Source organism: Miniopterus natalensis, chromosome 8, assembly GCF_054644295.1.
Source record: "Miniopterus natalensis isolate mMinNat1 chromosome 8, mMinNat1.hap1, whole genome shotgun sequence".
NCBI classification, from domain to species: Eukaryota; Metazoa; Chordata; class Mammalia; order Chiroptera; family Miniopteridae; genus Miniopterus; species Miniopterus natalensis.
The window spans coordinates 11,436,102-11,461,619 of NC_142088.1; the positions used below are offsets into that span (position 1 = coordinate 11,436,102).

General features: G+C 50.2%; 2 protein-coding genes across 7 annotated transcripts; both read right to left on the reverse strand.

The window, feature by feature from the left end:
* Positions 1-348: 348 nt before the first annotated feature.
* DNAJB2 (DnaJ heat shock protein family (Hsp40) member B2) lies at positions 349-7,488 on the reverse strand. 6 transcript variants are annotated; one of them, XM_016196847.2, is made up of 9 exons: positions 7,097-7,383; positions 6,376-6,485; positions 5,287-5,340; positions 4,992-5,114; positions 4,152-4,241; positions 3,858-3,960; positions 3,634-3,704; positions 2,584-2,790; positions 349-540 (listed from the first exon to the last, which is right to left on the reverse strand). In XM_016196847.2, the coding sequence occupies exons 1-9, from the start codon at positions 7,159-7,161 to the stop codon at positions 455-457; spliced, it is 909 nt and encodes a 302-aa protein (XP_016052333.1). In that variant the 5' UTR covers positions 7,162-7,383; the 3' UTR covers positions 349-454. The 6 variants fall into 6 exon arrangements, with proteins under 6 accessions (XP_016052333.1, XP_016052332.1, XP_016052334.1 ...); XM_016196846.2 differs by having other exon boundaries at positions 4,152-4,244; XM_016196845.2 differs by adding an exon at positions 7,472-7,488 and having other exon boundaries at positions 448-2,790; positions 4,152-4,244; positions 7,097-7,197.
* A 6,235-nt stretch (positions 7,489-13,723) lies between these two features.
* Positions 13,724-20,737, reverse strand: LOC107524827 (tubulin alpha-1D chain-like). The gene is made up of 5 exons (XM_087819971.1): positions 20,663-20,737; positions 19,205-19,247; positions 15,925-16,170; positions 15,442-15,590; positions 13,724-14,707 (listed from the first exon to the last, which is right to left on the reverse strand). Exons 1-5 carry the CDS (start codon positions 20,735-20,737, stop codon positions 13,724-13,726), a joined length of 1,497 nt encoding a protein of 498 aa, XP_087676097.1.
* Positions 20,738-25,518: the final 4,781 nt, after the last annotated feature.

Consider the following 25,518-nt stretch of genomic DNA (forward strand, 5'->3'; position numbering starts at 1 on the left):
AGGTTTCCACCATGTGTTCCCTGCTTTGTTGTCCTCATGCTTTTAGTCAAGTCATACCTTAGCCGGGTCCAAGCTGTGCTGCCGAGTATTGGGTGGTGGGTCCCTGCGGAGTAAAGGGAATGCAGCTGCCTGGGGAAAGCCATTTGTGGGGCTCCAGGAGGTGAGGGCAGAAGACTGTGAGCATTTCTCAGGATTCTACAACATACTTTGGGGGCAGCCTGGTCAAAGAGGGGACATCTGCTGTCAGCTGGGAAGGCTTGCAACCTCTAGATGTTTGGGCAATAAAGGAGTTGTGTCATCCCCTGGCCCACAGGTCCCCCGGGCCTCCCTGGAAGGGAAGAACACAGGAGCACAGCACACCACTGAGCTCTCGAAACAGCTTTATTGACTTCCAGTGTTTCCCTCTGGTCTGAGCTCAGCCCAGCTGGCTTTGATAGGTCTCTGAGATGCAATGTCACAGGGTCTGGCAACACCCCGGCTCCACCACTCCCCTCCCTGGCCACTGGGCTCCCCAGGCAGGGAGGAGGAGAGGCAGCTCAGCTGTGGTGTTGGAGAGAGAATGGACAGCAGGGTCAGAGGCCATAGAAGCCATACAAGCAGCAACATGCCTGGAGTACCCATCGCATGCCAATCCCACACACACACACACACACACACACACACACACACACACACGCCAGAGGGCCCTTGCCTTCAAGCTCTCTGCCGGTCCACACCCATCAGCTTTTTAGTGATCCCACCCCAGCTTGTTCCCCAGACCCCAGTACTGCCCACAGGAAAAGAGCCTCTCCCAGATGTCACAGGACTTTGATTTGTACACACTAACCCCGCTGCTAGCAAGAGGTGTCAGGGGAATGGAAGCTTGGACCATTACCCCTTCATCCACTTTCTCACCACCCCTGTTAGGGACATAGCAAATGATAAGATCCCCCATCTCACAGAGAGTGACAGGCCGACCTGGGCTGGAACTACATGTCCCAAGATGCACAGCTCCATAACCACACACGGCTTCTCCCAAGCATGATCTACCAGAAATGAGGCAGGGTGTGTTGCATTCTGGGACTAGTAGTCTCCAAGAGACAGCACCAAACACCCAGTGAAGAGTTTACAGGCTAAGACTACTGACGCCTCCCACCCGGCCCCCACCCACCACCCAGCCCAGCTCTATGCTCAGCACAGGTGAGGGAGAGGAATGGAGGGTCCCCTCCCAGTGCACAGGGGAGGGCGCTGTCCTGTTGGAACTGTGCATCGACTCTGGATCCCGGACATCCAGCTCAGAACACATCTGGGGAGAGAGTGGGGGTGGGTGACAGGAGAGAGGGTCAGCAGCAAGCCTTGAAGGATGGTGCCGCAGAGCATGCAGACCTGTGGCCTCTCCCTGAGCCCTGATGCATGGTGAATGGAATGGGGCACAGTCCCCTCGTAGGCCTCCCTCCTGGGACACCCTGGCCCTATCCCACCTCTCCAGGGTTAGCCGGCCTCACCTCTGCCTAGTCCCGAGGCCTAGGGCAGGCTGAGGCAGCAAGGAAGGGAGGAGGAGTGGGCTCCGGTTCCGAATCTGGATGGCCGGCCGAGAGGCTCCCGCCCCACCCAGCTAGCCTCCCCAGAAGACCTTATGGCCCTACGGGCCACAGCATCTTCCTCGCCACACTGAGGCCTTCTTGGGAAAGGAAGAAGGGAGTCCTAGCCAGACGGCAGTGAAAGCAAGCGATGCGGCCCACGGGGAATTGCAGAGAGGAGAGTGTGAGGAAGAAGCAGCAGCACCAGAAGGGAAGCAACAGAGACAGTCAGAGCTCAACACAGCACAGAAACCAGGGTGCAGGTGCCTGCAGCTGGACAAGGAGAGCTGAAGACTCCCCAGTGTAGCTGCCGACTCGGGCTCAGAGAACCCCAGGCCAAGTCCTCCTTCCTTGACATCATCAGCAACACAGGTGGCAGAAGACCTGGGCACAAAAGGCCTGTCCCAAACCACTAATGCCCCTTAGAAATCCCCTCATCATATAAGAAGTGCATCTGGCTTCTCACGTCCTCCCACAGCCCTGAGGCCCTCACCCTGGCTTCACCAGGGACCTATCAGTTCAGCAGAGTCCACACAAGTTCAGGGGACCTGGAGGGGAACCTGTAGGGCAGGGGTGGGGAATGTCCGGCCCATGGGCCTTATAAGGCCAGCGAAATCTGGTCTGGCCCTGCCAAGGCAACCACAGGCGAGACTCGAAATTCAATAAATCTAGGTTTCATAGCTAATTTTTAAGTTGATCATTTTGTATGGCCTGCAAGTGGTGTTATAAATATCCAAACGGCCCTTGGCAGAAAAAAAGTTCCCCACCCCTGCTGTAGGGGGAGCATGGAATTGGAGGGGCCAGTCCCTCTCTGTTCTGACAGTGAGCAGGACCCCAGGTCACCCTGAATTGGGGTGGGTTGAGCCTGGCGTTCAGAGGATGAGGCACCGAGAGGCTCTATCCTCCAGGGGTGAGCTAGGCTTGGCTGCGTCACCCCTTGCACTCTCATGAGTCCCCCCTAGGCCTGGATCTTGGTACTGGGCCTTGGGCTGCCCCTGCCGTCTTCGCTGTGCCTCCCGCCCACCTGCGGGTTTCTTCCCAGCTGCCTCCATCTCTGACAAGCTGTAGGCCATGGCGAGCTGCAGGTCCTCGTCATCCTCGGAGAGATCGCTTTCAGAGGGGCGTGAGGCAGGGGTCCGCTGCACCTGCATGCCCCCAGATCTGGAGGTGACAGACTGTTGCTGCTCCCGACGGCTCAGCTCCAAGCCCAGTGCCAGGTCATCTGGGATACCTGCAGGAGTCGCCGCCACAATGACGCCCTCTGGCCCAGGCCAGGGAAATCCTGCCAGGCTGCCTCATGCAGCAACGGCTCTGGCCACTGCCAGCCCCTTTCAGAATTGGCATTAGTGAATTTGAACACCTAGCATAGTGGTTATGAGAGTGGGTAGGCGTTCAGCTCCAGCAGGTATGAGCTATCTCCTTGGGCAAGTTATTCCACCTCCCTGAGCCTCCCTTTCCTCATCTATAAAATGGGAATGGTGAGAAAGCCTACATCATCAAGGTGTTCCGATGATTAAATAAGACAGTATAGTGTTCCCAGGGTCGGCAGGCATGAAAGGGTAGCCAAGGTGACCACCCTGTACAGCAAGGTGTTGTGGCAAGTGTTCAGCTCCAGGAATCTGCGTCCTGAGTTTCATTCCTGGATTTCCTCCTTATTAAGTAGGGCAGAGCCTTGGACCTGGGGCACTTGGGTTTACGGCCATTTAAATGTGCTGAGGCGCAGCCTCCTCAAATGAAAACTAGGGCAAACACCGACTGCCCTGCTTTCCCCTGGCTGTTTGAAGAATACAGTGGATGTGGTATGTGTGCAAGCATTTTAAAAATAGTAGAGTTCTACAAACACACCCCACTAATGATGACGGTGATTAGCTGGCCCTCTGAGACTCCCCGATTCCCTGTCCTGGCCCCTTCCCCATGATTCCATCTGGAGATCCTGCAAGTCTGGCCTGTGGATGTTATTCTGCCCCTCCCCCCTGCCCGAAGGGAGTTCAGACTGCAGCAGTTTGGGGAGGGAGCCCTGGGGCCTGGGGCTGGGGCTTCCTGCCAGGGGCTGAGTGGCAGAGCTGTTCCTCACCATTGATTGTGACTGACTTCAGCTGCCCGTCTTCCTCCACTTCCACCCGCTCCTGCCCGTTCTCCATGATTCTGTGGGAGACAGCACAGGTCATCAGTGGGAGTCCTGTGGTGCTTGTCCAGGCTCTGGGATGCTGCCAGACTGGCCTCTGCCCTCAACGGGCTGACTTGCTAGTTGTACGCAGCTCCCCCTGCACCCGGTATGGTCCCAGAAGGAGCCCTCACCTGCGTGTCGTGATGCGGTGTCCTTGGACAAAGGTGGTGGATGTAGAAACAGAGCGGAAAGCACTAGCCCCAGGACTGAAGGAGAAAGACGAGGAGGAGAACTCTGGCATTGGGGCAGAGGAGGAGAGGCTGTTAGAGGCGGCTGCAGTCACAGTGGGCCAGGAGCCCCTGTGCCCCTCCATCCCCCAGGCTCCAGATGCACCAGCGAGAAGACTTGGGAAAGCCACTGAGGCTGAGATGAGGGGTTCCAGGACAGCTTTCGAAAACAGGAAAGTGGGACAGGACAGCACTTACCGGAGTGCCCAGGGAAGGAGGAAGAGAAGGAGAAGAAGGGGCCTGAGTGTCGGGAGCCCCGGCTCTGAAGCTCTGAGAAGGGGCCCAGGTCTTCTGCAACAGTAAGCAGATTAGCAATCATCTGGTGAAGAGACTCCCCCTGCCCCCCAGATATGTGAATCCTGCTTTTAAGCTAGAAACATAAACTGCTAAGCAGCTGGGTACCTTTCTGATTTTTCTCTCTTCTGCTTGGACCTATTTACAAGTTAAATTCCTTTTTAATATTATATATGAAAAAGTTCACTAGTAAATTCTGTCCACAATAAAGAGTAAGTGAAGGAAGGGGGAGGGAAAGAGGGGAGGAAGGGAGGACAGATACTCCTTCGACATAAGATCAGTGTGGTGCAATGGCAGGCAAACATGGCAACAAGTCCTGCTCTGCCATCTGCTGTGTGTCTCTAAGCAAGTGACTCGAATGAGCCTCAGTCTTGTCATCTGCAAATGGGGATAAAATTATCTACCTCACAGGGTTCATATTAATCATTCCAAAAAATGGTCTCTGTTGTTGTTTGTGATCGCTGTCACATGAGCCTTGCTTTCATGACTGTCATTGTGGAGGTCTAACAATGTATCATTGTTATCATTTAATAAGACAAGTCTCTGAAGTGTCACTACAGGGTCACTTGAGTTCAGGCCTGTGTAAGGTTCTGTCCTTGTTCTCACTGGACCCACTCCCACGAAATCTTCAGTCCGTGGGATTCTGCTTCCCTCTCAGCCTCCCCTCTGAGGACCTTCCAGCTGAAGGAGGGTGGGTCTGGAGGGGGAAGTCAAGCTAGTCAGAGGCCTCCTGAGTCCACTCACCAAAGAGCTCCGCAAAAGGGTCTCCACTCCCAAAGAACTCCCGGAAGACCTCCTCAGGGCTGCGGAAGGTGAAGGTGAAGCCAGGCCCACCGCTGCCAGCTTCCGGCCGAGATGGGCCAGTTCCTGGGGGAGAGGCAGCACAAGGAGGGGTGTTAGCGTGTATATCTTGCCCGGAGCCAGGGGACTCCACCTAAGGCATGGCCAGGAGCCCTGAGAGAGCACCCATTGCAAGAATCTGCCCTCCCCCTCTCCTTCCTGACCCACTTCCACCCCTGGGCCCCACCGCTCCACCTACCTGCTCCAGTCAGCCCTTCCCGGCCATAGCGGTCATAGACCTCTCGTTTATGCTCTGGAAGAAGAGACCAGATCATTTCTCCCTCCCTTTGGGATGACTGCCTCTCCTTTTGGGCTAAGACCCTCAGAAGGCTGCCCAGAGACTGATATGTGGGGGCAGCAGGGTGCACAGGGGACAGGGGCTATAGGTTCTAGCTGCAGCTCAGCTCTTCTCATCTGTAAAATGGACATAACAGCACCTACCTCCTAGGGTCGTTGCAGGATTAAATGAGATAATCCATGTAAATAGCTTAACACAGTGCCTGATATATAGTAAGTGTTTCATAAATGTTAGCTCATTTATTACTGTGTCATTATTGATCAGGGTTCAGCCTAAATGTTGTTGTCTCAGAGAGGCCTTCTGGGACCTACCCAACAAAAATTGCTGCCCGTTGTTCCCCATCACACCCCCTGCTACTTTTCTTTTGTCTATTTATTTATAATAAATAATACTATACTTACGGAATGCTCCTGTCTATTTATTTACTCGGTTAGTGCCAATCTTCCCTGACCAGAATGTGATAAAACCAACGGAATGAGGACACTGCCTGCTTGTCTCCACTGTTCCCCAGGACCCAACAAGGGCCCAGCCCCATAAGCATTCAATGAATAGTTTCTGAATGAATGAAAAAAAGACCTGGATTCATATTCCAGTTGTGTGACCTTGAACAAGTTACCTCACCTCTCCCAGCCTCAGTCTCCTCGCCAGTAAAATGGGGGTGATAAGTCCTGCCTCACAGGATGGCTGTGAGGACTCATGGAGATTACACCCACCAATGCCTGGCACAGAGGAAGCTTGGCATACACTTGTCAGGGCCTATGCTGCAACTACCAGATCCTGGGGAGCAGACACCGAGCACAGGGGATTAGGGGAAGAATAAAAAGGTGCTTTGCACATAGTAGGTGCTCATTTGAAGGAAAAAAGTCTCAGAATCCCTGTGGGAGGGGGGCACTTCAGTGCCAGCTTGGAAAAGGCATGGCTCTGGGAAGGAGTGCAATGGGGCATGAAGTGGGGGTGATGGGTGCTGCCCTGCCCTGACCCTGGCCTTACTGTCTGACAGCACTTCATATGCCTCCGCCACCTCCTTGAACTTCTTCTCAGCAAACTCTTTATTATCCGGGTTCTTGTCTGGGTGCCACTGTAGAGCCTTCCGACGATACCTGCAGGAAGTGGGTTTGGGGGAGGGTCAAGGGACAAATGCAGGCACCTTCCATCAGAGAACCGAATGACCCATTTTCCCATTAGCCAATCAATGTCCTTTCACACTCAGAGCCTGGCCCACCCCAGCTGCTGGGGTGTTTTAGTGGAGTCCCTATCTCTCCTCCGCAGCCATCGCCAGGACTCCTTGTATTAACAGCTGATAATGAAAGGGAGAGAAGGCCCGAGCTCTAATTCCTCCCTGAGGCTCAGTGGGGCTGGGGTTAAAAGGTGGGGGTACATGTGGCCACGGAGGGTGGAGGGGCAGTGGTCCCTCCTGGTCCCACTGCCTGGGCATCTTTGCACTGCATGCTGAGAAAGCCCACATCTCGGGGCTGGGGGTTGGCAGAGGAGCGGAAGGGAGGGAAAGGGAGAGTTTACGAAACACGGACCCACAGTGCAGCTCCCAGCACAGCTTCCCAGCTATGAGCTTTCTCCTACTCACCAGGGGTCTCCTTCCTCCTACAGATGTCAAGGGCCTGGTTACCTGAGCACTGCCTCTGAGGGGCCCCATGGTGCCGGGGGTGGGGGGTGGGGGTGGAGAGGCTTCGCGGCGCGCAGGGGAGGCACTTACGCCTTCTTGATGTCATCAGCCGACGCACTTCGCGGCACATCTAGGATCTCATAGTAGGATGCCATGGCAACTCGTCAGTAGTCAGGCGGGCCTCCGTGGGGCTGCAGGAAGGAAGGACGAGTCAGGCAGAAAGACCCAAGGGCGCCTCCCTGGGGCTGGAGCCCCCCAGGGGGGCGGGGGCGCTCCCAGAGGGAAGCGGAGCCCACCGGGCTCTGCTCGCGGCGGGTCACTGGGCTCGCTCGAGCAGCCTTATCGGGCCCCGCAGGCCGGTGCCACTGGCTATCTCGGTGCCCAGGCCCGGGGAGCTCTATCGCAGCCCCCTAACTCCGCAGCCAGGCCCAGGGCCCCCAGCCTGACGGGGCACCCTGCCCGCACCTCCTCCGCCCGGAGTCCTCGGGCCCCTGCGGCGCCCCGCCCCTGCACCCCGCCGGGAACCGTCTGGCACCCGCGGCCGGCTCGCGGCTGCTGCGTAGGACGCTGCGGGCCCAGCTGTGCGCGCAGGCATGCGTCAGCTGCGCGGAAACTACTAGAGGCTCGCAGGCGGCCGGCTTGGCCTGTCACCCGGGGTGCGGGGAGACGGAGGGGAGGGGGAGCGCTGCTGCAGGGGCTGCCGGGAGATGGGGCGGGGCCGGCTATTTTGGGCCGGCACCAAGACGACGTCATCCCCAGCTGGGATCTGGGAGGCCCGGGCGAGCTCCATCCGGGGGCGACACACTTGCCAACCAACCAGCCACCTGGCCCTTGGTCCCTCTTTCGCTTTTCTATAACAGGCTCGATGATCGATGGTTACTCACCCCGGAGGAAATCGCCACGTCAAGGATTCACAGAATTCCCTTTGGGCCTAAGTCCTACCCCTTCTTCAGATTCCAGCTGTAGCCCCAGGTCCTCAAAAGAGGCTGCCCCGACTTACCTGAACGGGTCGGACCTGCCTCTCGTGGTATCTGTGGCACCCTTAATCACACTTGTCAGAGTTACAGATTAGCATTTATATGTTTATTTGATTGACATGCACTTCCCCCACTAAAACGTAATAATTCCACAGGGCAGAGCTTGTGTCTTTTTTGTACTAGAGTATGAGGGCAATGGTGGGGTTAAAAAGCAACCACTGGATAATTAAATCATGAACAGATTCGAACCTCTTATTGACAGTTTTGACACATTTTGAGAAGTGGGGTTAAAGGGCAAAAAGAAAACAAAAAGGAGCGGAAATTCCCTGGTTTCAAGGTTTTCCTTCCCAAAGTGATCCTGAGTAGATTTCCACCTCAAAATGATTCCTGAGTTCATGGGAGATTTAGAGACCCTTCCAGAATTGGCTTCTGTTGATATCACACAGGCCAATCCACCAAGCATGAATTGAGCATCTTCTGCATAGTAGATGTTGCCAGGATATAAAAAGAAGAATGTGGCCCAATCCCTGCCTTCCCAGAGCTCCAGCTTGGTAAGATACCAGACCATTAATACAGCCCACTGAGACACCCCAAGGCTTTGGAAATAGACCTGGGCTTGCAACCTGGCACTACTGTGTGACTTGGAGAAACCACTGAGGACTCAATTTTTCCTCCCTAAGTACAGGTAACGTCTAAGGCTGCTTGAAAGTCAGATGAGATGGGGTATGTAGTCCATCTAAGTGCAGATCTTCTTTGGCATCAATATTGTCCCAAGCAGTAATGGTTATGGGAGTCCAGAAGAGTATTTTAGGCTTTGTGACCCAGAAATGCTTCACCAAAGAGAGGAGCTTGAGCCAGATATGAGAAAAGAGAGTGGTGTGCATTTGTCCAGTTGTCCTGGCTTGCCCACACTCTGAGCCTCCTGCCTACATCTGGGGAATTCCCATTGCGTAGGTCTTGATGGCAGGCAGGCCGGCCACCGCCTGCCAAAAAGCCGGGACAGTTGCTCTCCTAGACTTCTCGGCTCCAAGGGTGCAGGCAAAAGACACAAGCTCTGCCAGTGGGAAGCTCCCCCTGGGACTTTGAATCTGGATCAAGTCACAGAGAAGCTGGGGCAGTTGAGAATTCATTTCTGCACTGGTTGGCAGTGGAGCCAGCAGCGGCCTCTAGTGTCTGGAGGAGAAAATGTCAGCCTCAGTGCCTGGGTGAGAAGGGGCTTCACTGCAGTGAGTAGAGGGGACAGGGGTGTTTTAAGCAGGCTGTCCACTGTGCCCTGATCTTGACTATGGTGCTGGCTGCCCAGATTCTCTCCATGCCTACCTGTTTGCAGAGGCTTGTTTGGTGACCCTCATACTGATTCTGTGTGCTAGCTGATATTGCTCCAAGGCCGTTTGTGTGTGTGTGTGTGTGTGTGTGTGTGTGTGTGTACGCCTGCTTTCTTTTTTTAATTTGCCAGAGTTAATTTCTGCTGTTTACAGCAAGAGTCTGACTGATCTTGGTGTAAGAGGAAGGAATAGGTTAGGTTAGATCACTCTAAAATCTTCCAAATCTCTTTCTTCTCACTTCTCTTATCTCCACAGATAAGAGCACCTACCATGTATGTAATTATATTAAGATCGGAATACAAAAAGGTTTAAGTTCCAGTCCTTGTACTCAAGAAGATGAAAATCTAGTTGGGACATAGACAAATATCAACTGAGGGAGATTATATGAAACATATCTAGTAAACAGGGTTAATTCCCTTTGTTCACAAAGAACTCCAACAAATTAATAAGACAAACAATGCCATTTTTTAAAATGGGCAAAGGCCACAGACAAGACAGTTCACAGAAGAGAAAGTACTGACTTTTAAATAATTGAAAAGATGCTCAATCTCATTCATAGCAAGATAATTATAAAGGAAATCTGTGGCAAAATACTGTTTCACTTATCAGAGGTCACTTATCCAAGGTCAAAAGTTTAATACATTGTATGGGTAAGGCTATGGGCATAGGCATTTTTGTACACTGGTAGAAGGAAGGTAATTTGGTAAAACTGCTAAAAAGAGCAATATGGGATATGTTAAAATTAAAGGTGCATAGCCTTTGACCAACAATTGCAATTCTAATAACTATGGTTGTACATAGGTGCAAAGAAGTATATACAAGGGTTGCAGCATTCTTTTCAATAGCAAAGAATTGGAAACAACCTAAATATCCATTGGTAGCACACTGGTAAGGTAAGTGATGGAATACAATGGAATACTTTATTGCCACCAGAAAGAATGAGGTATGTTCTGATGTAGGCCATCTTCTATAAAAAACAAAGTGTTCTAGATGTGTATACACATATTAGGATATACATAGATGTCTCTGGAAGGAAATACTAACAAAAAAGTTAACAGTGGTGGTTGCCAAGAGGGGAACCAATGAAGGAAATATTTTCATTGTATAAACTTATGTTTGCTGTTTGTAAATCTCTTTGGTAATTTTTGAATTCTGAAGCATGGGCACATAACTGTACAAATACATACAAAATTTTTTAAAAATCTAGCTGGGAAATTATGCTATTGACAAGAAGCTAAGTGCTACCATACAAGGCAGGCCATGCCAAGTACTAGATGAGTGATAGAGACACAGTAAGGGCTGGGAGAATCTAGAAGGGGCAGAGCTCCCAGGGTTGGATGGTTTCTGGGTGAACCTGACCTAAGCTGGAAGGAACAGCAACATTTAGACAAGGGGTGGGGCGGGGGGTGGGGTGGGGGGATCCAGGAGGAGAGATTGGTGAGAATGCAGCTTTGGAGGCAGGCATGTTCCTGACACATCAGAAGTGAGAATATAAAGGTGTTTGGTGGGATCCAAGGCTGAGAATCCCTCCTGTGTCTGCCTGCAGGAGATAATTGTGGCCTGGCTTTAGAAGCATCAGGGATGAAAGCATTCCTCTGCACTGGGGGAGTCCCCAGGAGCCAGGCTGGGTGGCACTCCCAGCTGCCCCATGAAAGTCAGTGTTGCCACCTCCTCACACCCACACCCAGTCCAACCTAGGCCTGCCGGTGCCTGCCAGCAGAGTTTCTAGCTGGGAGGCCTTTTGGAGTCTGAGAAGAGATGGCCTTACAGCTGCCCAGGGTGGGCTGGCTAGTACAGTGGACAAGAGGGGAGCCTGACTGCCTTTCTGGATGCCCAGCCATCCTGGCAGGTGAAGACTCGCCTCCGTCTTGACCTCCCAGCTGGCCTCTCCCAAACCCTCACTTCACCTCCTATGAGATGTTGGGGGTTTGGGAGAGGGCTTTCCAGAGGTCCCTGACAGCCCCAAAACTTGGCCCCAAAGATGCCTCTACCCTTGTTCAGCCCAGAAACTGGGTCCCCACACCTCCTTTCAACATATGCCATTCACCACATTGCCTGGGCAGGGCAGTGTCAAGGGGAGTGTCAGCCCTTCCTGCCTTTGAAGCATGTGAGTCACTGCCTGGGAATTGGGGCCTGGCAGGCCCAGAAAAGGTGGTGTCTAGAGGGGGGCCTAGAACTGCTATAGGCAGGAGGGGAGTCATCTAAAGAAGGAGAGGGCAGCACATAAGCTTTGGCTCAGGCCAGCCTGGGTTTGAATCCTTATTCCTCCCTTTACTGGCTGAGTAACCTTGAGCAAGTCACATAACTTCTCTGAGCCTCAGTCTCCACATCTATAAAGTAGGCATTCATTTAACAAGTCTATTCAACAAATACTGAGTAAAATATGTTGGACAACATTCTGGTACTGAGAATAAAACAGGCCTTATTCCCATGAAGCTTTCAGTCCAGTGGGTATAAGAAGATAATATGGATACAGGGCCTAGTACATAGTAGTTGCTCAATAAATGACAGTGATGTCTTGGATTTTGAATGGCTCCCCACCCAAAAAAACCCCTCTTCTGTTACCAGATTTGAAACCAGTCAAGAAAGAGACACAAGTCAAATAGAGATTTAGAAATTAGTTCTCTTAGTGAAAAAATAAACAGATTCGAGGATATAGCTGAGCTAGTCAGTCAAAATGGGCATCTGAATTAAATTACCCACCGCCAGCACCACACACATATACACACAACTCTTCCCGGGACAGAGCTTCCCCTGTGAGCTTATTTCCTCAAATTGAAAATACTTGCTCTCTCTGAACAAATGATTCCAAACAAGCATGAAAAAATTGCTAGGCTGGGCATGCCCACTTTCTTCTCTAAACCCCCACCACCCTGCTGCTTCCACTCCATCTTCTACTTACTACAAAGGGATTATTGGGGCATGAGTGAGAGGGACAGGTGACGGGTCCCTGGGGAAGGGCAGAAGCCACTCCATTTCCAGTGCTAGACCTAGGTATCAGTATGTATTTTATTTGCTGTTTTCTCGGAGATCCATTCCCCCATCTTCCCTACCCTGTCCAGTAGCTCACAGGCTGCCCCCTCTTTTTCCTAGGCCCCTTTGCCAACTAGATTCTGTCTAGGTTCAGCCAATGGGAGACACTGGCGGAAGATTGAGGGTGGGAGGAAGGGAGAAGCCAGGGTACTTTTCTCCCTCTCCCTAAATGGGGGAGGGGGGCACCTCAGACAGTGGTTGTGTCTCCACCATGGCTCTGACTCTTGCCAAATGTCCCTCCCTCCTCATTCCCTCCTGCTCACCCTGGGTAGCCCTGCTTTGACTTCAGCTCCCACCTGGTGTCCCAGTTCCAAGCCTCTGGCATCACCATCTCATCCCTTGGTCTCCAGCCCTAGGGGTGGTTGCAGCTTCCTGTTGTTACTCACTTTAGGGTTAGCGTTTCAGCGTCCAATCCTGGGAAAGGACTGCAGAGGGCAACATTGGCATTGGATTTCTCCAGAGGGTTGAAGGTAGGGTGGGGATTGCCCAAATTTCAACAGTTCCAATTGTCGAACCAACCCTCCAGCCCAGCAGGAGATACAGAAAGTCCATATATGAAGATTTTAGGGGCAGCCATCTGGTTGGCAGTGAGGGCTTGGAGCTGTGCTTGCATAACACAAGGCATTTGGAAAAAAAGGTCAATTGTCTTTGTCAAAAAGTGGTGAGTGTTGGTGGAGCTTGCTGGAAGGCAAGCCCAGCCCCTCCCCAGCCATTCTCCCATTGTTGCTGCCATTGTTCTGCCTTAATGCCAGCTTCTGGTCTCTCTAAACCCAAACCGCCCGCCTGAAGAAGATAAAACCCCAATATGCAGGGTGAACAGCAGCTACGGCAGACTGTATCAGCTACATCAGACTGCTCTAAGGCACCATTCAGACCCTGCTGGCCCCACCAGGCTCTGGTGGCGGTCTTGTGAGGTTCCGACCAACTTCACACACGTGCAATTTGGAAGCACCTCACCTCCTGCTCCAGGGTTCTTTGTTGACCCTGCAGGCCAAGTGTGTGCAACCTGGAAGTGCAGGGGGTCCTGCTTAATAGACCGAAGGTTTAACCAATGGAAGAGCGAATCAGTGCATCAACCCCCCCTCACCACCATCCCTCCCTCTCACCGGAGGAATGGTCCAGTCGCCCTTTATCCCGCTGCATCTACTCCAGGGTCAATTCTCCCTCCTCCCCGCTTTACCTCCTTTGCCCCCATTCTGGAACTGCACCCTTTAATGAAACAGGAAATCAGATCTGCTCTCTGGGGAGCCCAGGCTAAGATACCAGCCTTCCTATCTCTCATTTAGGAGAAGCCCTCCCCCCATGGCTTTTCCCAAGAGAAAAAGGCATTCCTGAGACAATACGGCCATAGCACTTTATTTAGGACAGACATGAAGGCTCCCCTAATATTCATCCCCGTCTTCCTCTTCTCCCTCCCCCTCCACACTATCCATGCCCACCTCCTCGTAATCCTTCTCCAGGGCCGCCATGTCCTCCCGAGCCTCAGAGAACTCACCCTCCTCCATGCCCTCGCCCACATACCAGTGCACAAACGCCCTCTTGGCATACATCAGGTCAAACTTGTGGTCCAGGCGGGCCCAGGCCTCAGCGATGGCGGTCGTGTTGCTCAGCATGCACACGGCACGCTGCACCTTGGCCAGGTCACCGCCGGGCACCACAGTGGGTGGCTGGTAGTTGATGCCAACCTTGAAGCCCGTGGGGCACCAGTCCACAAACTGAATACTGCGCTTGGTCTTGATGGCAGCAATGGCGGCATTGACATCCTTGGGCACCACATCTCCACGGTACAGCAGGCAGCAGGCCATGTACTTGCCGTGACGGGGGTCACACTTCACCATCTGGTTGGCAGGCTCGAAGCAGGAATTGGTGATCTCTGCCACAGACAGCTGCTCGTGGTATGCCTTCTCTGCAGAGATGACTGGCGCGTAGGTGGCCAGGGGGAAGTGGATGCGCGGGTAGGGCACCAGGTTGGTCTGGAACTCTGTCAGGTCCACATTGAGGGCCCCGTCAAAACGTAGGGAAGCTGTGATGGAGGAGACGATCTGGCCGATGAGACGGTTGAGGTTGGTGTAGGTGGGGCGCTCGATGTCCAGGTTTCGGCGGCAGATGTCATAGATGGCTTCATTGTCCACCATGAAAGCACAGTCTGAGTGCTCCAGGGTGGTGTGGGTGGTCAGGATGGAGTTGTAGGGCTCCACCACAGCGGTGGACACCTGGGGGGCTGGGTAGATGGAGAACTCCAGTTTGGATTTCTTGCCATAGTCAACAGAGAGCCGCTCCATCAGGAGGGAGGTGAAGCCAGAGCCGGTGCCCCCCCCAAAGCTGTGGAAGATCAGGAACCCTTGGAGTCCTGTGCACTGGTCAGCCTAGAAAGCAAAGACGAAGAGCAATGTGGGGTGTGAAACACAGCTGACAAACAAGAAAGAACCAGCTAGTGCTGTTTCAGATTCTCCCAAAGTGTCATAAAATCCTTGAAAGACTTTTCCAAGAGCACAAAAGAGATCCTCATGAGGGCGGCCCACTCTCTCCTCTCTTCCCTCTTCCTTTCTAAAGCCCCCTGAGGACTCTAACAGATAGCTCTCTTGAATCTTGTCACATAATTATTTTTGTCATCATAATTTGCCAGCTCCACCCATACCTGTGTCTCCCTAATTTAACTCCAGATGTTTCTGGAGGGCTTCTCTACTGAGATTAACAATCCAGGAACTTATCCCCATGCTTGGTGGAGGCCTAAGTCGGTCGTAGAGCCTTGGGCCAGCATTATTTGGAGCCCTGTTATTCACAGGGCCTTCTGCCCATACCCTTACAATACAAGGTGATATTCTGGGAATGTTTATGGACCCTCATCACTGGGCCAGGCAGCCCATGGCCAGGTTAGCCCTGGTGGCCATGCGCCCAGGATTGGGTCCATTGCTACAGAAGATAAAGAAGACATCCAGCTCCAGGCCGCAGCCTATACTCTGCCTGCCTCCCTGATCAGGGTCCTGATCCTGCGTGTTTAAGACTTCTCCAGGATGCTCTCCCAAGGGCTTAAGCTGCCCTTCCCCTAACTGGTCTCCAGACCACAATAGGAATCCCCAGCCTTCAGCCCTTCTCTCACCAGCTTCCGAATTCGGTCCAGCACCAGGTCAATGAGCTCCTTCCCAATGGTGTAGTGGCCTCGGGCATAGTTATTGGCAGCATCTTCCTTGCCTGTGATGAGCTGCTCTGGATGGAAAAGTTGACGGTATGTGCCTGTCCGAACTTCATCTGCAATGAACAGAGTTTTAGGCCCCACTCCTCATGTAGCCTGGCTCCCAGAGCCCCAGGGTGCCCACTAGAAGTGGGAGCTCCAGGCCCCAAGTCCTACCCTGGAGGAGCCCCATTCAGGTTGCTGCTATTGCCCTTGACTTGAAGTGTTCGTCAATGAAAAGGAAAGGGATGTGGGGTGACATTGAAACTCTGGAGCTGAGTGACAGTGGCTCTGCAGGTCTGTAATTCTAATTGGCTGCAGGAATCATACACTCTAGTGCTCTCCAGTTATAGAGAAGGAATTGCTATGGTACCTGGGATAAGGCCATGGCAGAGACAGATCATCACTCACCAATCACAGTGGGCTCCAGATCCACAAACACTGCCCGGGGCACATGTTTTCCAGCCCCAGTTTCACTAAAGAAGGTGTTGAAGGAGTCGTCCCCTCCCCCGATGGTCTTGTCGCTGGGCATCTGCCCATCTGGTTGGATTCCATGTTCCAAGCAGTAGAGCTCCCAGCAGGCATTGCCAATCTGCACGCCAGCCTGCCCCACATGGACTGAGATGCACTCACGCTGAGCAAAGGGCAGAAAACACTCTTAGAGAAGCATATCATGCTTGGACAAAATTCCTGCCTTCCTTGAGAGGCCTTCTGGCTGAGGGCAAAGGTTCTTGGACTCTGCTCTGTTTGCCTCACCTCTTGTGGCTAAGCATTTACTGGTGACATTGAGGACCAGCAGGCATTGGCTCTGGGGGCTGGGCCAAACCCCGCAGGGGAAGAAGCTGTGGACAGTTCTCAGATTATAGCCTTGCTCAGTGACTAAGTGTCTTGAGGAATGTTGAGGGGATCAGATGAGTCTGGCAGAATACAAAAGTCAACCCACTCGTGTTCAGAAAGAAATTAGGGGCCACTGGTGAGGGAAGCAAGATCCAAGTGAAGTTTCAGGGGTCAAAGATAAAGAGGTTTATAAAAGCAGAAAGAACTCTGGATTCATGTGACAGATAGAAATGCCAGTGAGAAAGGGAAAAGATCTGGAGTGGGGTGGGACTGGAAAGAAAGGTCTTCCCCGCATGATTCGAGACTGGTGGTCAAAGAACTCTTGGCCCCTGAAGCAGGACTATTGGTCTAAGAAAAGAGAAAGGTGAGTGTCCTTCCTGGGGAGTCCCATGAGAATGGAGAAGGCTTGACCCTCTTGCTTCATCGAAGATTTATTGAGCCTCTACTACATACTGAACACTGTGCTGACACTGAGGATACATAACACCCAACACTCAGTCCCTGTTCTCAAGAAGCTCACTGTCTAGGGAAGAGAGAGTTTCATACATTAACAGATGTGTGACAATGTGGTAAGTGGGATACCAGAGTACGGCTCCCAGAGCCCCTCTCTGGCTACTACCAGAATACTTCTTTGCTTGAGAAGTAATTACCACAGAACTTAAAAATAAAGTGAGTACATTCATCAAATTTCCCCAAACTTTAAGGCTTAACAATGCAGAGGATGTGGAGAAATGTGAAATCTTACACTGCTGGTAGAAGCTTAAAGTGATGTATCTCAAATTAAGAAGAATCATTCAATATGAAACTATTTATGTAAATCTTTAACTTGTAAAATAATACTATGCATCCTTGACAGATAAATTTATATATTTACTAGATAACCTTGTAATGTGTGCATATTGCAAAAATAAAGAAAGCAAGGGAAAATATTAACAGCAAATTTGGAATAATGGTTCTCTCTGGTAGAGATGAATATAATCTGAAAGAGATTCTATTTCTTAAAGTGGGAGAAGCAGGTGTTCATTATATTATTCTTTATGCCTTGTTGCATGCCTAAAATAACTCATAAAATTTTAATGAGGATGCTTTCTTCATAAATTTAACTCATCACTGACATTTTTATATGACATAGGGGCTTTGACTTACGATTTTTAATCTTTTTTTTTTTATTGATTTCAGAGAGAGAAAGGGAGAGGGAAAGGGAGACAGAAACATCCACAGTGAGAGTCATTGATCAGCTGCCTCCTGCATGCTCCCAGCTGGGGATCGAGCCTGCAACCCAGGCATGTGCCCTGACCAAGAATCGAACTGTGACCTCCTGGCTCATATGTCGATGCTCAACCCCTGAGCCACAGCGGCCAGGCTTGACTTATGATTTTTAGATGACTGGGATTAATCCATAAATCATTTGTATCCCAACCCCATTACTTCTCTGCTTGTCTCAAGAGTCTTAACTCTCTGTTGACATCCTTCCTTATGACATGGGGGCAATAATAAGAGCCCTCTTCTGGAATTCCTCTGAGGATTAAACGAACGAATGCATGCATGTTGTCTGGCTCATTTCATGACATATGCTAGGGTGTACCATATGCTGGGTCCCCTACCAACTCTCCCATCCCCCAATCACTGATGTCATAGTAAGAGACGTTAACTAATTAATCTGGGAGGAACTTAAGGACACAGGAGTTGAGAAATTCCCAGGTCCAGGAGAGAGAGCTGACTCAGCTTCTCAGTTCACCAACCACCTGGCGAGGTCAGAGCCAGCTGCTGCATCTCTGAGCCTGGCCGGGCTCTGCCAACAAAGCCAGACACTACCTTGGCCCCAACTTCTGGCTCATGCCAGGTGTCTCTGACCTCTCAGGTATGCCTGAGGTGCTGGAATCGATGCCTCTTATGGTGGGGCAGCAGGTTTGGGGCAAAGAAAGCCCCTGGAATCACACAGACTTGGCCTCAAAGCTCTTTCTTTCTATGACCTCAGATAAATTACTTCACCTCAGCTCCCCTAGTTCTTTTTTCTTGACTGTAAAAACAGCATAATCTCATATCTGTACCCAGCAGGCTTTGTCATGATGTTGATTAGTTCCCATATAGTAAGCATTAATTAGGTTCCAGGCACTATGCTAAGTGCTTCACATACATTATCTCATTTGATCTTCACAACAGCCCCCTTGGATAGGTACTTTTATTAACCCACTTTACAGATGAAGAAACTGACTTTCAAGGAGGTTAAGCAACTAGCTCAAGGTCATGAGCAAAATGAGGAATATTTAAAACAGGGACAGCCTGGCTCCAACCATGTTCTTAGCTGCTCTTCTACCCTGCCCAGTAGGGAGACGGGTGAAAGATATCAAATGATCCCACACTCAGCCAAGTCTCGAGAACTGGGAGCACCCTTCCTCTCCCTCCTCCTCCTGCCTCCCCACATTAGTACGTAACTGCAGTTGGGGAGGGCTATCAGGATGTATCCCCACAGCTGGGAGGTGGGACCACAATGACTCTGCCATGGGGCCCAGGGTCTGTAGGGTAGTATCTACATTTTGTGCCCCCGTCCTGCTTACTCCACACCCCTTACCCCTAAATTTGAAGCCCTTTAGCAGCCCTGCTCCTGAGCCCAGACTCAGACCCACATCCTGGTTACCATCACCCTGTCCTCCACCCCCTACCCATGCCCCCACATACCAGCACACTTGGGAAAGGGCACACTCACATCTGGAAGTCTCTTTCCCCCTTCCTCAGCCCACCTGCCCACACACTGTAGCCCCGTGAGTACCTCGACTCCCAAAGATCCCTCACACCACCCACCTGGGCCCACTGAGACCCTCACTTGCATACTCAGACCCCCACCTCTGCTTACCATGCTGTTTGGCTGGGGGCTGTCTGGGGTTTTCTGTCTGCTGCTAGATGGAACACAGGGACAGGTCCGTGAGAGACCCACAGCCTTCGGCCTCCTTGTACTCTCTGATCTGCTTTCAGGGTGAGAATGTTGTTAGAAACATCCCCAGGAGGGCAGGCCTGTTGACTTGGTTACCAGGCAGCAGGCAGGGCCTGGGCCCAAATAGGGGAGCGAGATGGAGTGTAGGTGGAGTTATGAAGAGTCTGCAGTGAACTAGAAATCAGGAGCCCTGGGGCAAGAGATCCACTTCGGGGCCTTCTGGGTGGGAACTTGGACTATCGTAGAACATGGGGGACAAGAGCTCGGTTTTAGCCCCATCTCCAGCATTTAACTTTTTTTCCTCAGTTTTCTCATCTGTTGAATGGGGAGAGGTAGTATTGTGAGGCTTAAACAACATGAGCTTTCAGTGCTTTGTCCGGAATTGCTGTTGTTCTTCACAGGGAAAGCGAGCTGATGAGCAGGGCTTGGGGCTATTTGTCGGTACCTCTCCCTATTTCAGAGCAAGTTGTTGCTGGTCTAGCCTGGCCTCATTTCCCCACAGAAGGCCTCGCCCTATGGCTTTAGGCAAAATTACGAAATAAAAATGTTAATCTCTCACACTCGCATTCTGTGTTGTAGTTCTTATGGCTGCTTCGCCCCTTATCCCTGTTGAGTCCCTCAACAACTCCATGAGGTAGGTAAGGTGGGGCCTCCATTCCCATGGTGAAGAAAACTGAAGGCTCTTATGTCTTGCGCAAGGTCACATGGAGGTTAACTAGTGGTAGAATTAAGAGTCATCTGGGACTCAAGCTTAGTGCTTCTCCTCTTTCCACATGGCAGAGTTGTCACTGTCCCCCATCCCCTTCTTATATCTTCATTTCCTTCCTTCCCCTTTTAAATTGCATGGTCAGTGGTGATCATCTTCTTGCATACCCCTCAACTGCCTTGCCTCCCTCTAGCTTCAGCAGCCTTGTTTGACTAAACCACAACCCTATATAATCCATTTCTTCACCAAGTCTGTGCCTGTACTGACCCAGCAAAACAGTGGAAAAACCCAGAGCCATGCTGATGGGTCGGACTTCAAATTCATGACCTCAAATGGACCTTAATGCTGCCTGGAAACCACACAACATCTCTTCTGTCACTTTTCCAAATAGCAACCATGACCTGGAATAGGAATGCCAGATTTAGCAAATAAAAGAATTTTATCTAGCAATCTTATCCAGGAAGTAGTTGCTACTGTGAAATTTCAGTCACTGTGGCAAATGGTGGGGGTTATTTTGAAGCAGGGTTTTTTTCAGAGCCCTTCTCATCACAGTTTACTAGGGCGTGGCCCAGAATATCAACATGGCTAACTTTGGTTTTGGTTATGGCTTAAAGTCTTCTCTCTCTCACCTGGAACTAAGAGGCCAAAATCCCCAGAGAGAAAACACAGCCAACCAGCACTTCAAAGGTAAGGAAGCCCAGCCTCCCACGGGGTTGCTCCATGAAGCCATAGACCTCAGGAATGATCATCCTGGGAATTATTATCCAGATGGAGGGGTTTGGGGCCTAGAGGGCCCCCTGGCCCAAAACCCTTTTGTCTAGAACTTTAACTTCTCCTAACTGGTCTCCCAGTTGGGCTCAGGGTCAACCGAGGTATCACCAAATATGGAAAGAAAAGTACCCTAAAGGCAGGTGGGGGTGGGGCCTTATGTAAAAAAGAATAAAGAGATTTTTAAAGCATATTAATGTACCTAAGTTATAAAATAAGAGGCAGCCAACACTCTTAATTCTTTTAACAAATATTTATTGAGTGTCCCCTATATGCCAAACACTGTTCCAGGTGCCAGGGATACAGTGGTGGACTAAAAGAGTCTGTGCTCTTAAGGAGCTGACATTTTCATGGGGAGACATAACAGATAAAGAAGACAATTTCAGAGAGCAGTAAGTGTGTGGAGAAAACAAAACCAATAATGGCACAGAAAGAGATGGGAGGTGGAGGCTACTACTGAGAAGCAGCAGCTCTCTAAGAAGATGACATTTGAACTGAGATGGAATGACAAGTGTGATGGGAGGGTTTAAGCAAGCATCATTGTCTACTTTGTGTTTTAGGGAGGTTACTACAGCTGCTGTGTGGAGACTGCATTATTGGGGTCCAAGGGTAGAAGCAGAAAAGTGGTTAGGAGGCCACTGTAGGCATCCAGAAATGAGGGGATGGGGCTTGGACTAGCGTGGGGATGGAGAGAAGTAGCTGGGTTCAAAGTAATGGGACATGCTGATGTGTGCAGCAGACCTACCCAACAGCCTTCCCTGCCCCCGCCTCCACTTCTTTGCTGGCAGGGTCCTGATTTGTTTAATTACTCACCTTTCCACTTGCTCAAGGAAAATTACCTTTCCCCAGACCTAGAAGTGAGAATAGAGCAGTTTAAACTATTCATGGCAATTCTATTCCCTCCTTCCAGGCATGGGGCTAGTGAGCTATAAGGGGAAATTGCAAGGGTGCTTTAAGGAAAGGTTTTTCTCCCTGATAAAAAGAGATGTGGGAGGAAACCCTCTTTTCCTGCCTTAAGACAGTGTCAAATGAAGACATGGTACTTGAGCTGCAGCAGGCATCTCGTGATCATGAGGGAAGATGCCACCAGCTCATTGAGGATGCCAGAGTAGAAAGCTGGAAATACCGGAGTTACTGGTGACATCACTGAACCAACCCTGGAACCGCCCTACACTCAGATTTTTTGTGGGGTAATAAACACCCTCACTGTTTAAGCTGCTGTTAGTTAGGCTTTCCATTAGTTGCAGCCAAAAAAAAAAAAAAAAAAAAAAAAATCTAATAAAAGAGGAGGAGAGAGGGAAAGGAATGCAGGATGACCCTAGGTTTTTAACTTAAGCATGTGGGTGGAAGGTGATATTGCTCACTCAGACTCATAAGCCCAGGACAGAAGCAGGCTTGGTAGGAAGTGGGGTGAGAGTACAGAGAGTTCTACTTTGACTGTGTTATGTTTGAGATGTCTAATGGGCTTTCAAGTAGTGATGTCAAGAAGGCAAATAGGCACATAAGTTTGAAGTTCAGAGAAGAGGTCCAAAATGGAGATACACATTTGAGAGTCATCAGCATCTAGGTGATATTTCTTTCTTTTTATTCCAGTCTTTCACTATAGTTTGGGAACGTATACAGTCTAGCTCTGTTCCTTTTGGATAACCCTAGACATGTTTTAACTTTTTATTAATTGCATTTAAAAGTATACTGAAAGTAGGCATTATATAATAAGACCCCATATACTCATCACCCCCCTTCAACAGTTGCTTTTTCAGGGACAAAAACAAAGAAAAGAGAGACTCCCTTTAGAGAACTCCCTTTAGAAAGAAACCATGAAAGACCACCAAGAAGAAGTGGCCGGGACAAAAACCAGGAGAGGGACGTGTCATTGAAGCCAAGAAAGGAAGTGTTTCAAGGAGGAAGGAAGAATCAGCTATGTCAAACACAGCTGAGAGGCCCAGAAAGACGAAGGGGGAGATGTGAACTTTGGCAAGATGGGGATCGCTAGAGAGCCTGGCAAGAGCATCTCACTGGAGCATGGGAACCAAGCGTGCAGAGAGAGTGTGGAGGAGAGCAGACATGGAGATATCCCTTTAGAAAGGTTGTGCTGTGAGAAGGAGGACAGCTGGTAGATGCTCCAGTCTGAAAAAAAAACAGCAACAAAAAACCCAGAAGGGTGTGCACTAAGGCTCAGCTCCACCTCTCCCAGAGGGAGTCAGTGGAGTCATTCGGAACTTTGAGGACCTTGTTGCACTGCTCCCAGATGGAGGCGTGAGATTCTGGGAAGAGGTTAGAAAGGACGGAAATAATGGGCAAGGGAAAGAGGGATAGAGATCCAAAGAGAGTGTGGCTTGCCGGACACCCACACAGGGTAGATGCACTAAGCAGTGATCCAATGGGAAGAGTGAAGGAGTGCCTGGAATCACCTTCTAGATTCCATATGTGTATGTGAATGTCTAAAAGTTTTCAATCTGGTAATATGGACCATTACCTGCATACCCACCTTATGGCCCTAATTTAGAGGCATCTATATATATCCTGAGGATATATACACTCACAGTCACATGTGTGTGCACATGTGTGCATGTGTGCACAGACAAAATCAGAGGCAGAATCTGCATTCCACTAACATGCCTTGAGTATTTCTCCCTGCACCCTTGTCTTTTCCATTTTCTCTGCCACAAGTCCTGCTCAGGGGTTATAAACTCCTTGCTACAGGGGCCAGGGTAATATAAAAGTGTAATGTAGGCTGAGCATATGATGTTAAGTGGCAACAGGCACTTGTCTTCTGTGTCAGGGAAACACAAAATGGTGTGGATTGAGTGAAATGGAGCAGCTCGTTGACTATCATAAGGTAGCCACTACCCAGCTCCACTTGTTTCCATATTGGTTTCCTGTTGCTGCTGTAACAGATGGCTACAAACTTAATAGCTTAAAACAATACAAATTTACTATCTTATAGATCTGGAGACCAGATGTCCAAAATTGGGGCTAGACCAGATGTCCTTTTGGGGCTAAACTCAAGGTGTTGGCAGGGTTGCCTTCTTCAAGAGTCTCTAGAGGAGAATCCGTTCCTTGCCTTTTCCATCTTCTAGAAGTTGCTCACATTCCTTGACTCATGGCTCCCTTTCATTTTGAAAGCCAGTGATCACATCCCTTTGATCTTTGCTTCTGACCTCTCCTTCCCTGACTCTGACCCTCCTGCCTCCCTCTTCTACTTACAAGAATCCTTGTGATTGCATTGAGCTCACCCAGAAAATCCAGAATTATCTCTACCTCTCAAGATCTTTACCTTAATCACATCTGCAAAGCCTTTGCCATGTAAGGGAATGTAGTCATAGGTTCTGGAATTTTTGTATGTGCTAGGCACAGGTGCCTATGTGACCAACACCCAATAATAACCTTGGGTGCTGAGTCTCTAATGGGCTTCCTTGGGCAGAAACACTGCAGGGAAATGTTGCTCCATTTTCATTCTGGAGGGAGAACACACTTTGTGAGCCCTGATGGGAGGGAGAGAGCATAGATTATTCCACACTCACCTTGTTTTTTCCCCCTTACGATCCAGCTGTGTGTCCCTCCTACATTGCTGTAATAAACCTTAGTTGCGAGTACAATTTTATGCTGAGTCCTTTGAGTTCTCCTAGTTAATCTCCTAATATAGGGGTGGTCTTGGAGATGCCCCAACATAAAGATAATTCCTGTATTTTTTCATATTCTAAATGTGACAGGGGTTAACACTGTGAGCACCAAACAAAATATTTCTGAAAGGGAATTTGGCCTCCAGGCGGCCAATTTGTAAATTCTGGCTTCTTAGACTTCTGCCCTAATTTTAGTCCCATCTCTGAAGTGAAACAATTCATCTGACGTACACTCAGCAAATGCCTGCCATATGCTAAGCACCATGCTAGGAACTAGGGGCACAAAGATGAATAAGACACAGCCCTTACCTTCAACAAGTTTGCTATGTAGTGAGATGAAAATGTACACAAATAAATGCAGCATGGTGTGCTACACACACTAATATAAATGAATAAAATGCTCTAAGAATCCAGATATCTGCTTATAGTGTTTTTCTATGTCTATACACATTCCTAAATTCATCTGGCCCTCACGATCTGAAGTTATCCCAGTTTTACAAAGGAAGAACCTGAACTTGAAAGTCAAAGACATTTAGGGTGGGGTTGCCCAAGGGGGAAAGCGAGCCAGGGAAGGTCTGCAAGAGGCCCTGTGTTCTGTAATCACAAATGGTTCTTGCTCTGTAGAGACCATGACCCCATTGCCCAAAGCAACCTCTACGCCCTTGTCAGTTTTCTGTTTTATGAATGAGTCTTGTTCTCCCAACAGGATGGCAAGTCCACTGGGAAGAGAGACCTTGTCATATTTCACTGCATTCCTTTCCACGTCCATTAGCTATTTTGTTGATAGAAAGTTGCCATGCTAGGTATTTTGTCCTACTGTGTTGTGCTGTCAGACAGCCCTGGCCCTAGGAAACACTATGGTGGGAAAGGCAAGTGAACCCTTTCCAAGTGACTAGGCAGAAAGACAGGTTTCTTAAGGGAGTGCCAATGGGCACATGGGGCTCTTCCTGATGAATTTCCCCAGTGAAGGGAGACAGCTAGAAAATGTGAGGCATGTAGGGAAAACAGAAGTAGGTTGAAAGGCTCATTCTTGCAAGAAGTGGAAAGGAATCATAGGAAGAAGGAATAGCTTCTGCTGAGGCCTCCACCTGAGTGCCGAGGGTGTTAAGATTCAGGTCTTAGGTCCTGCCCGTGGCTGA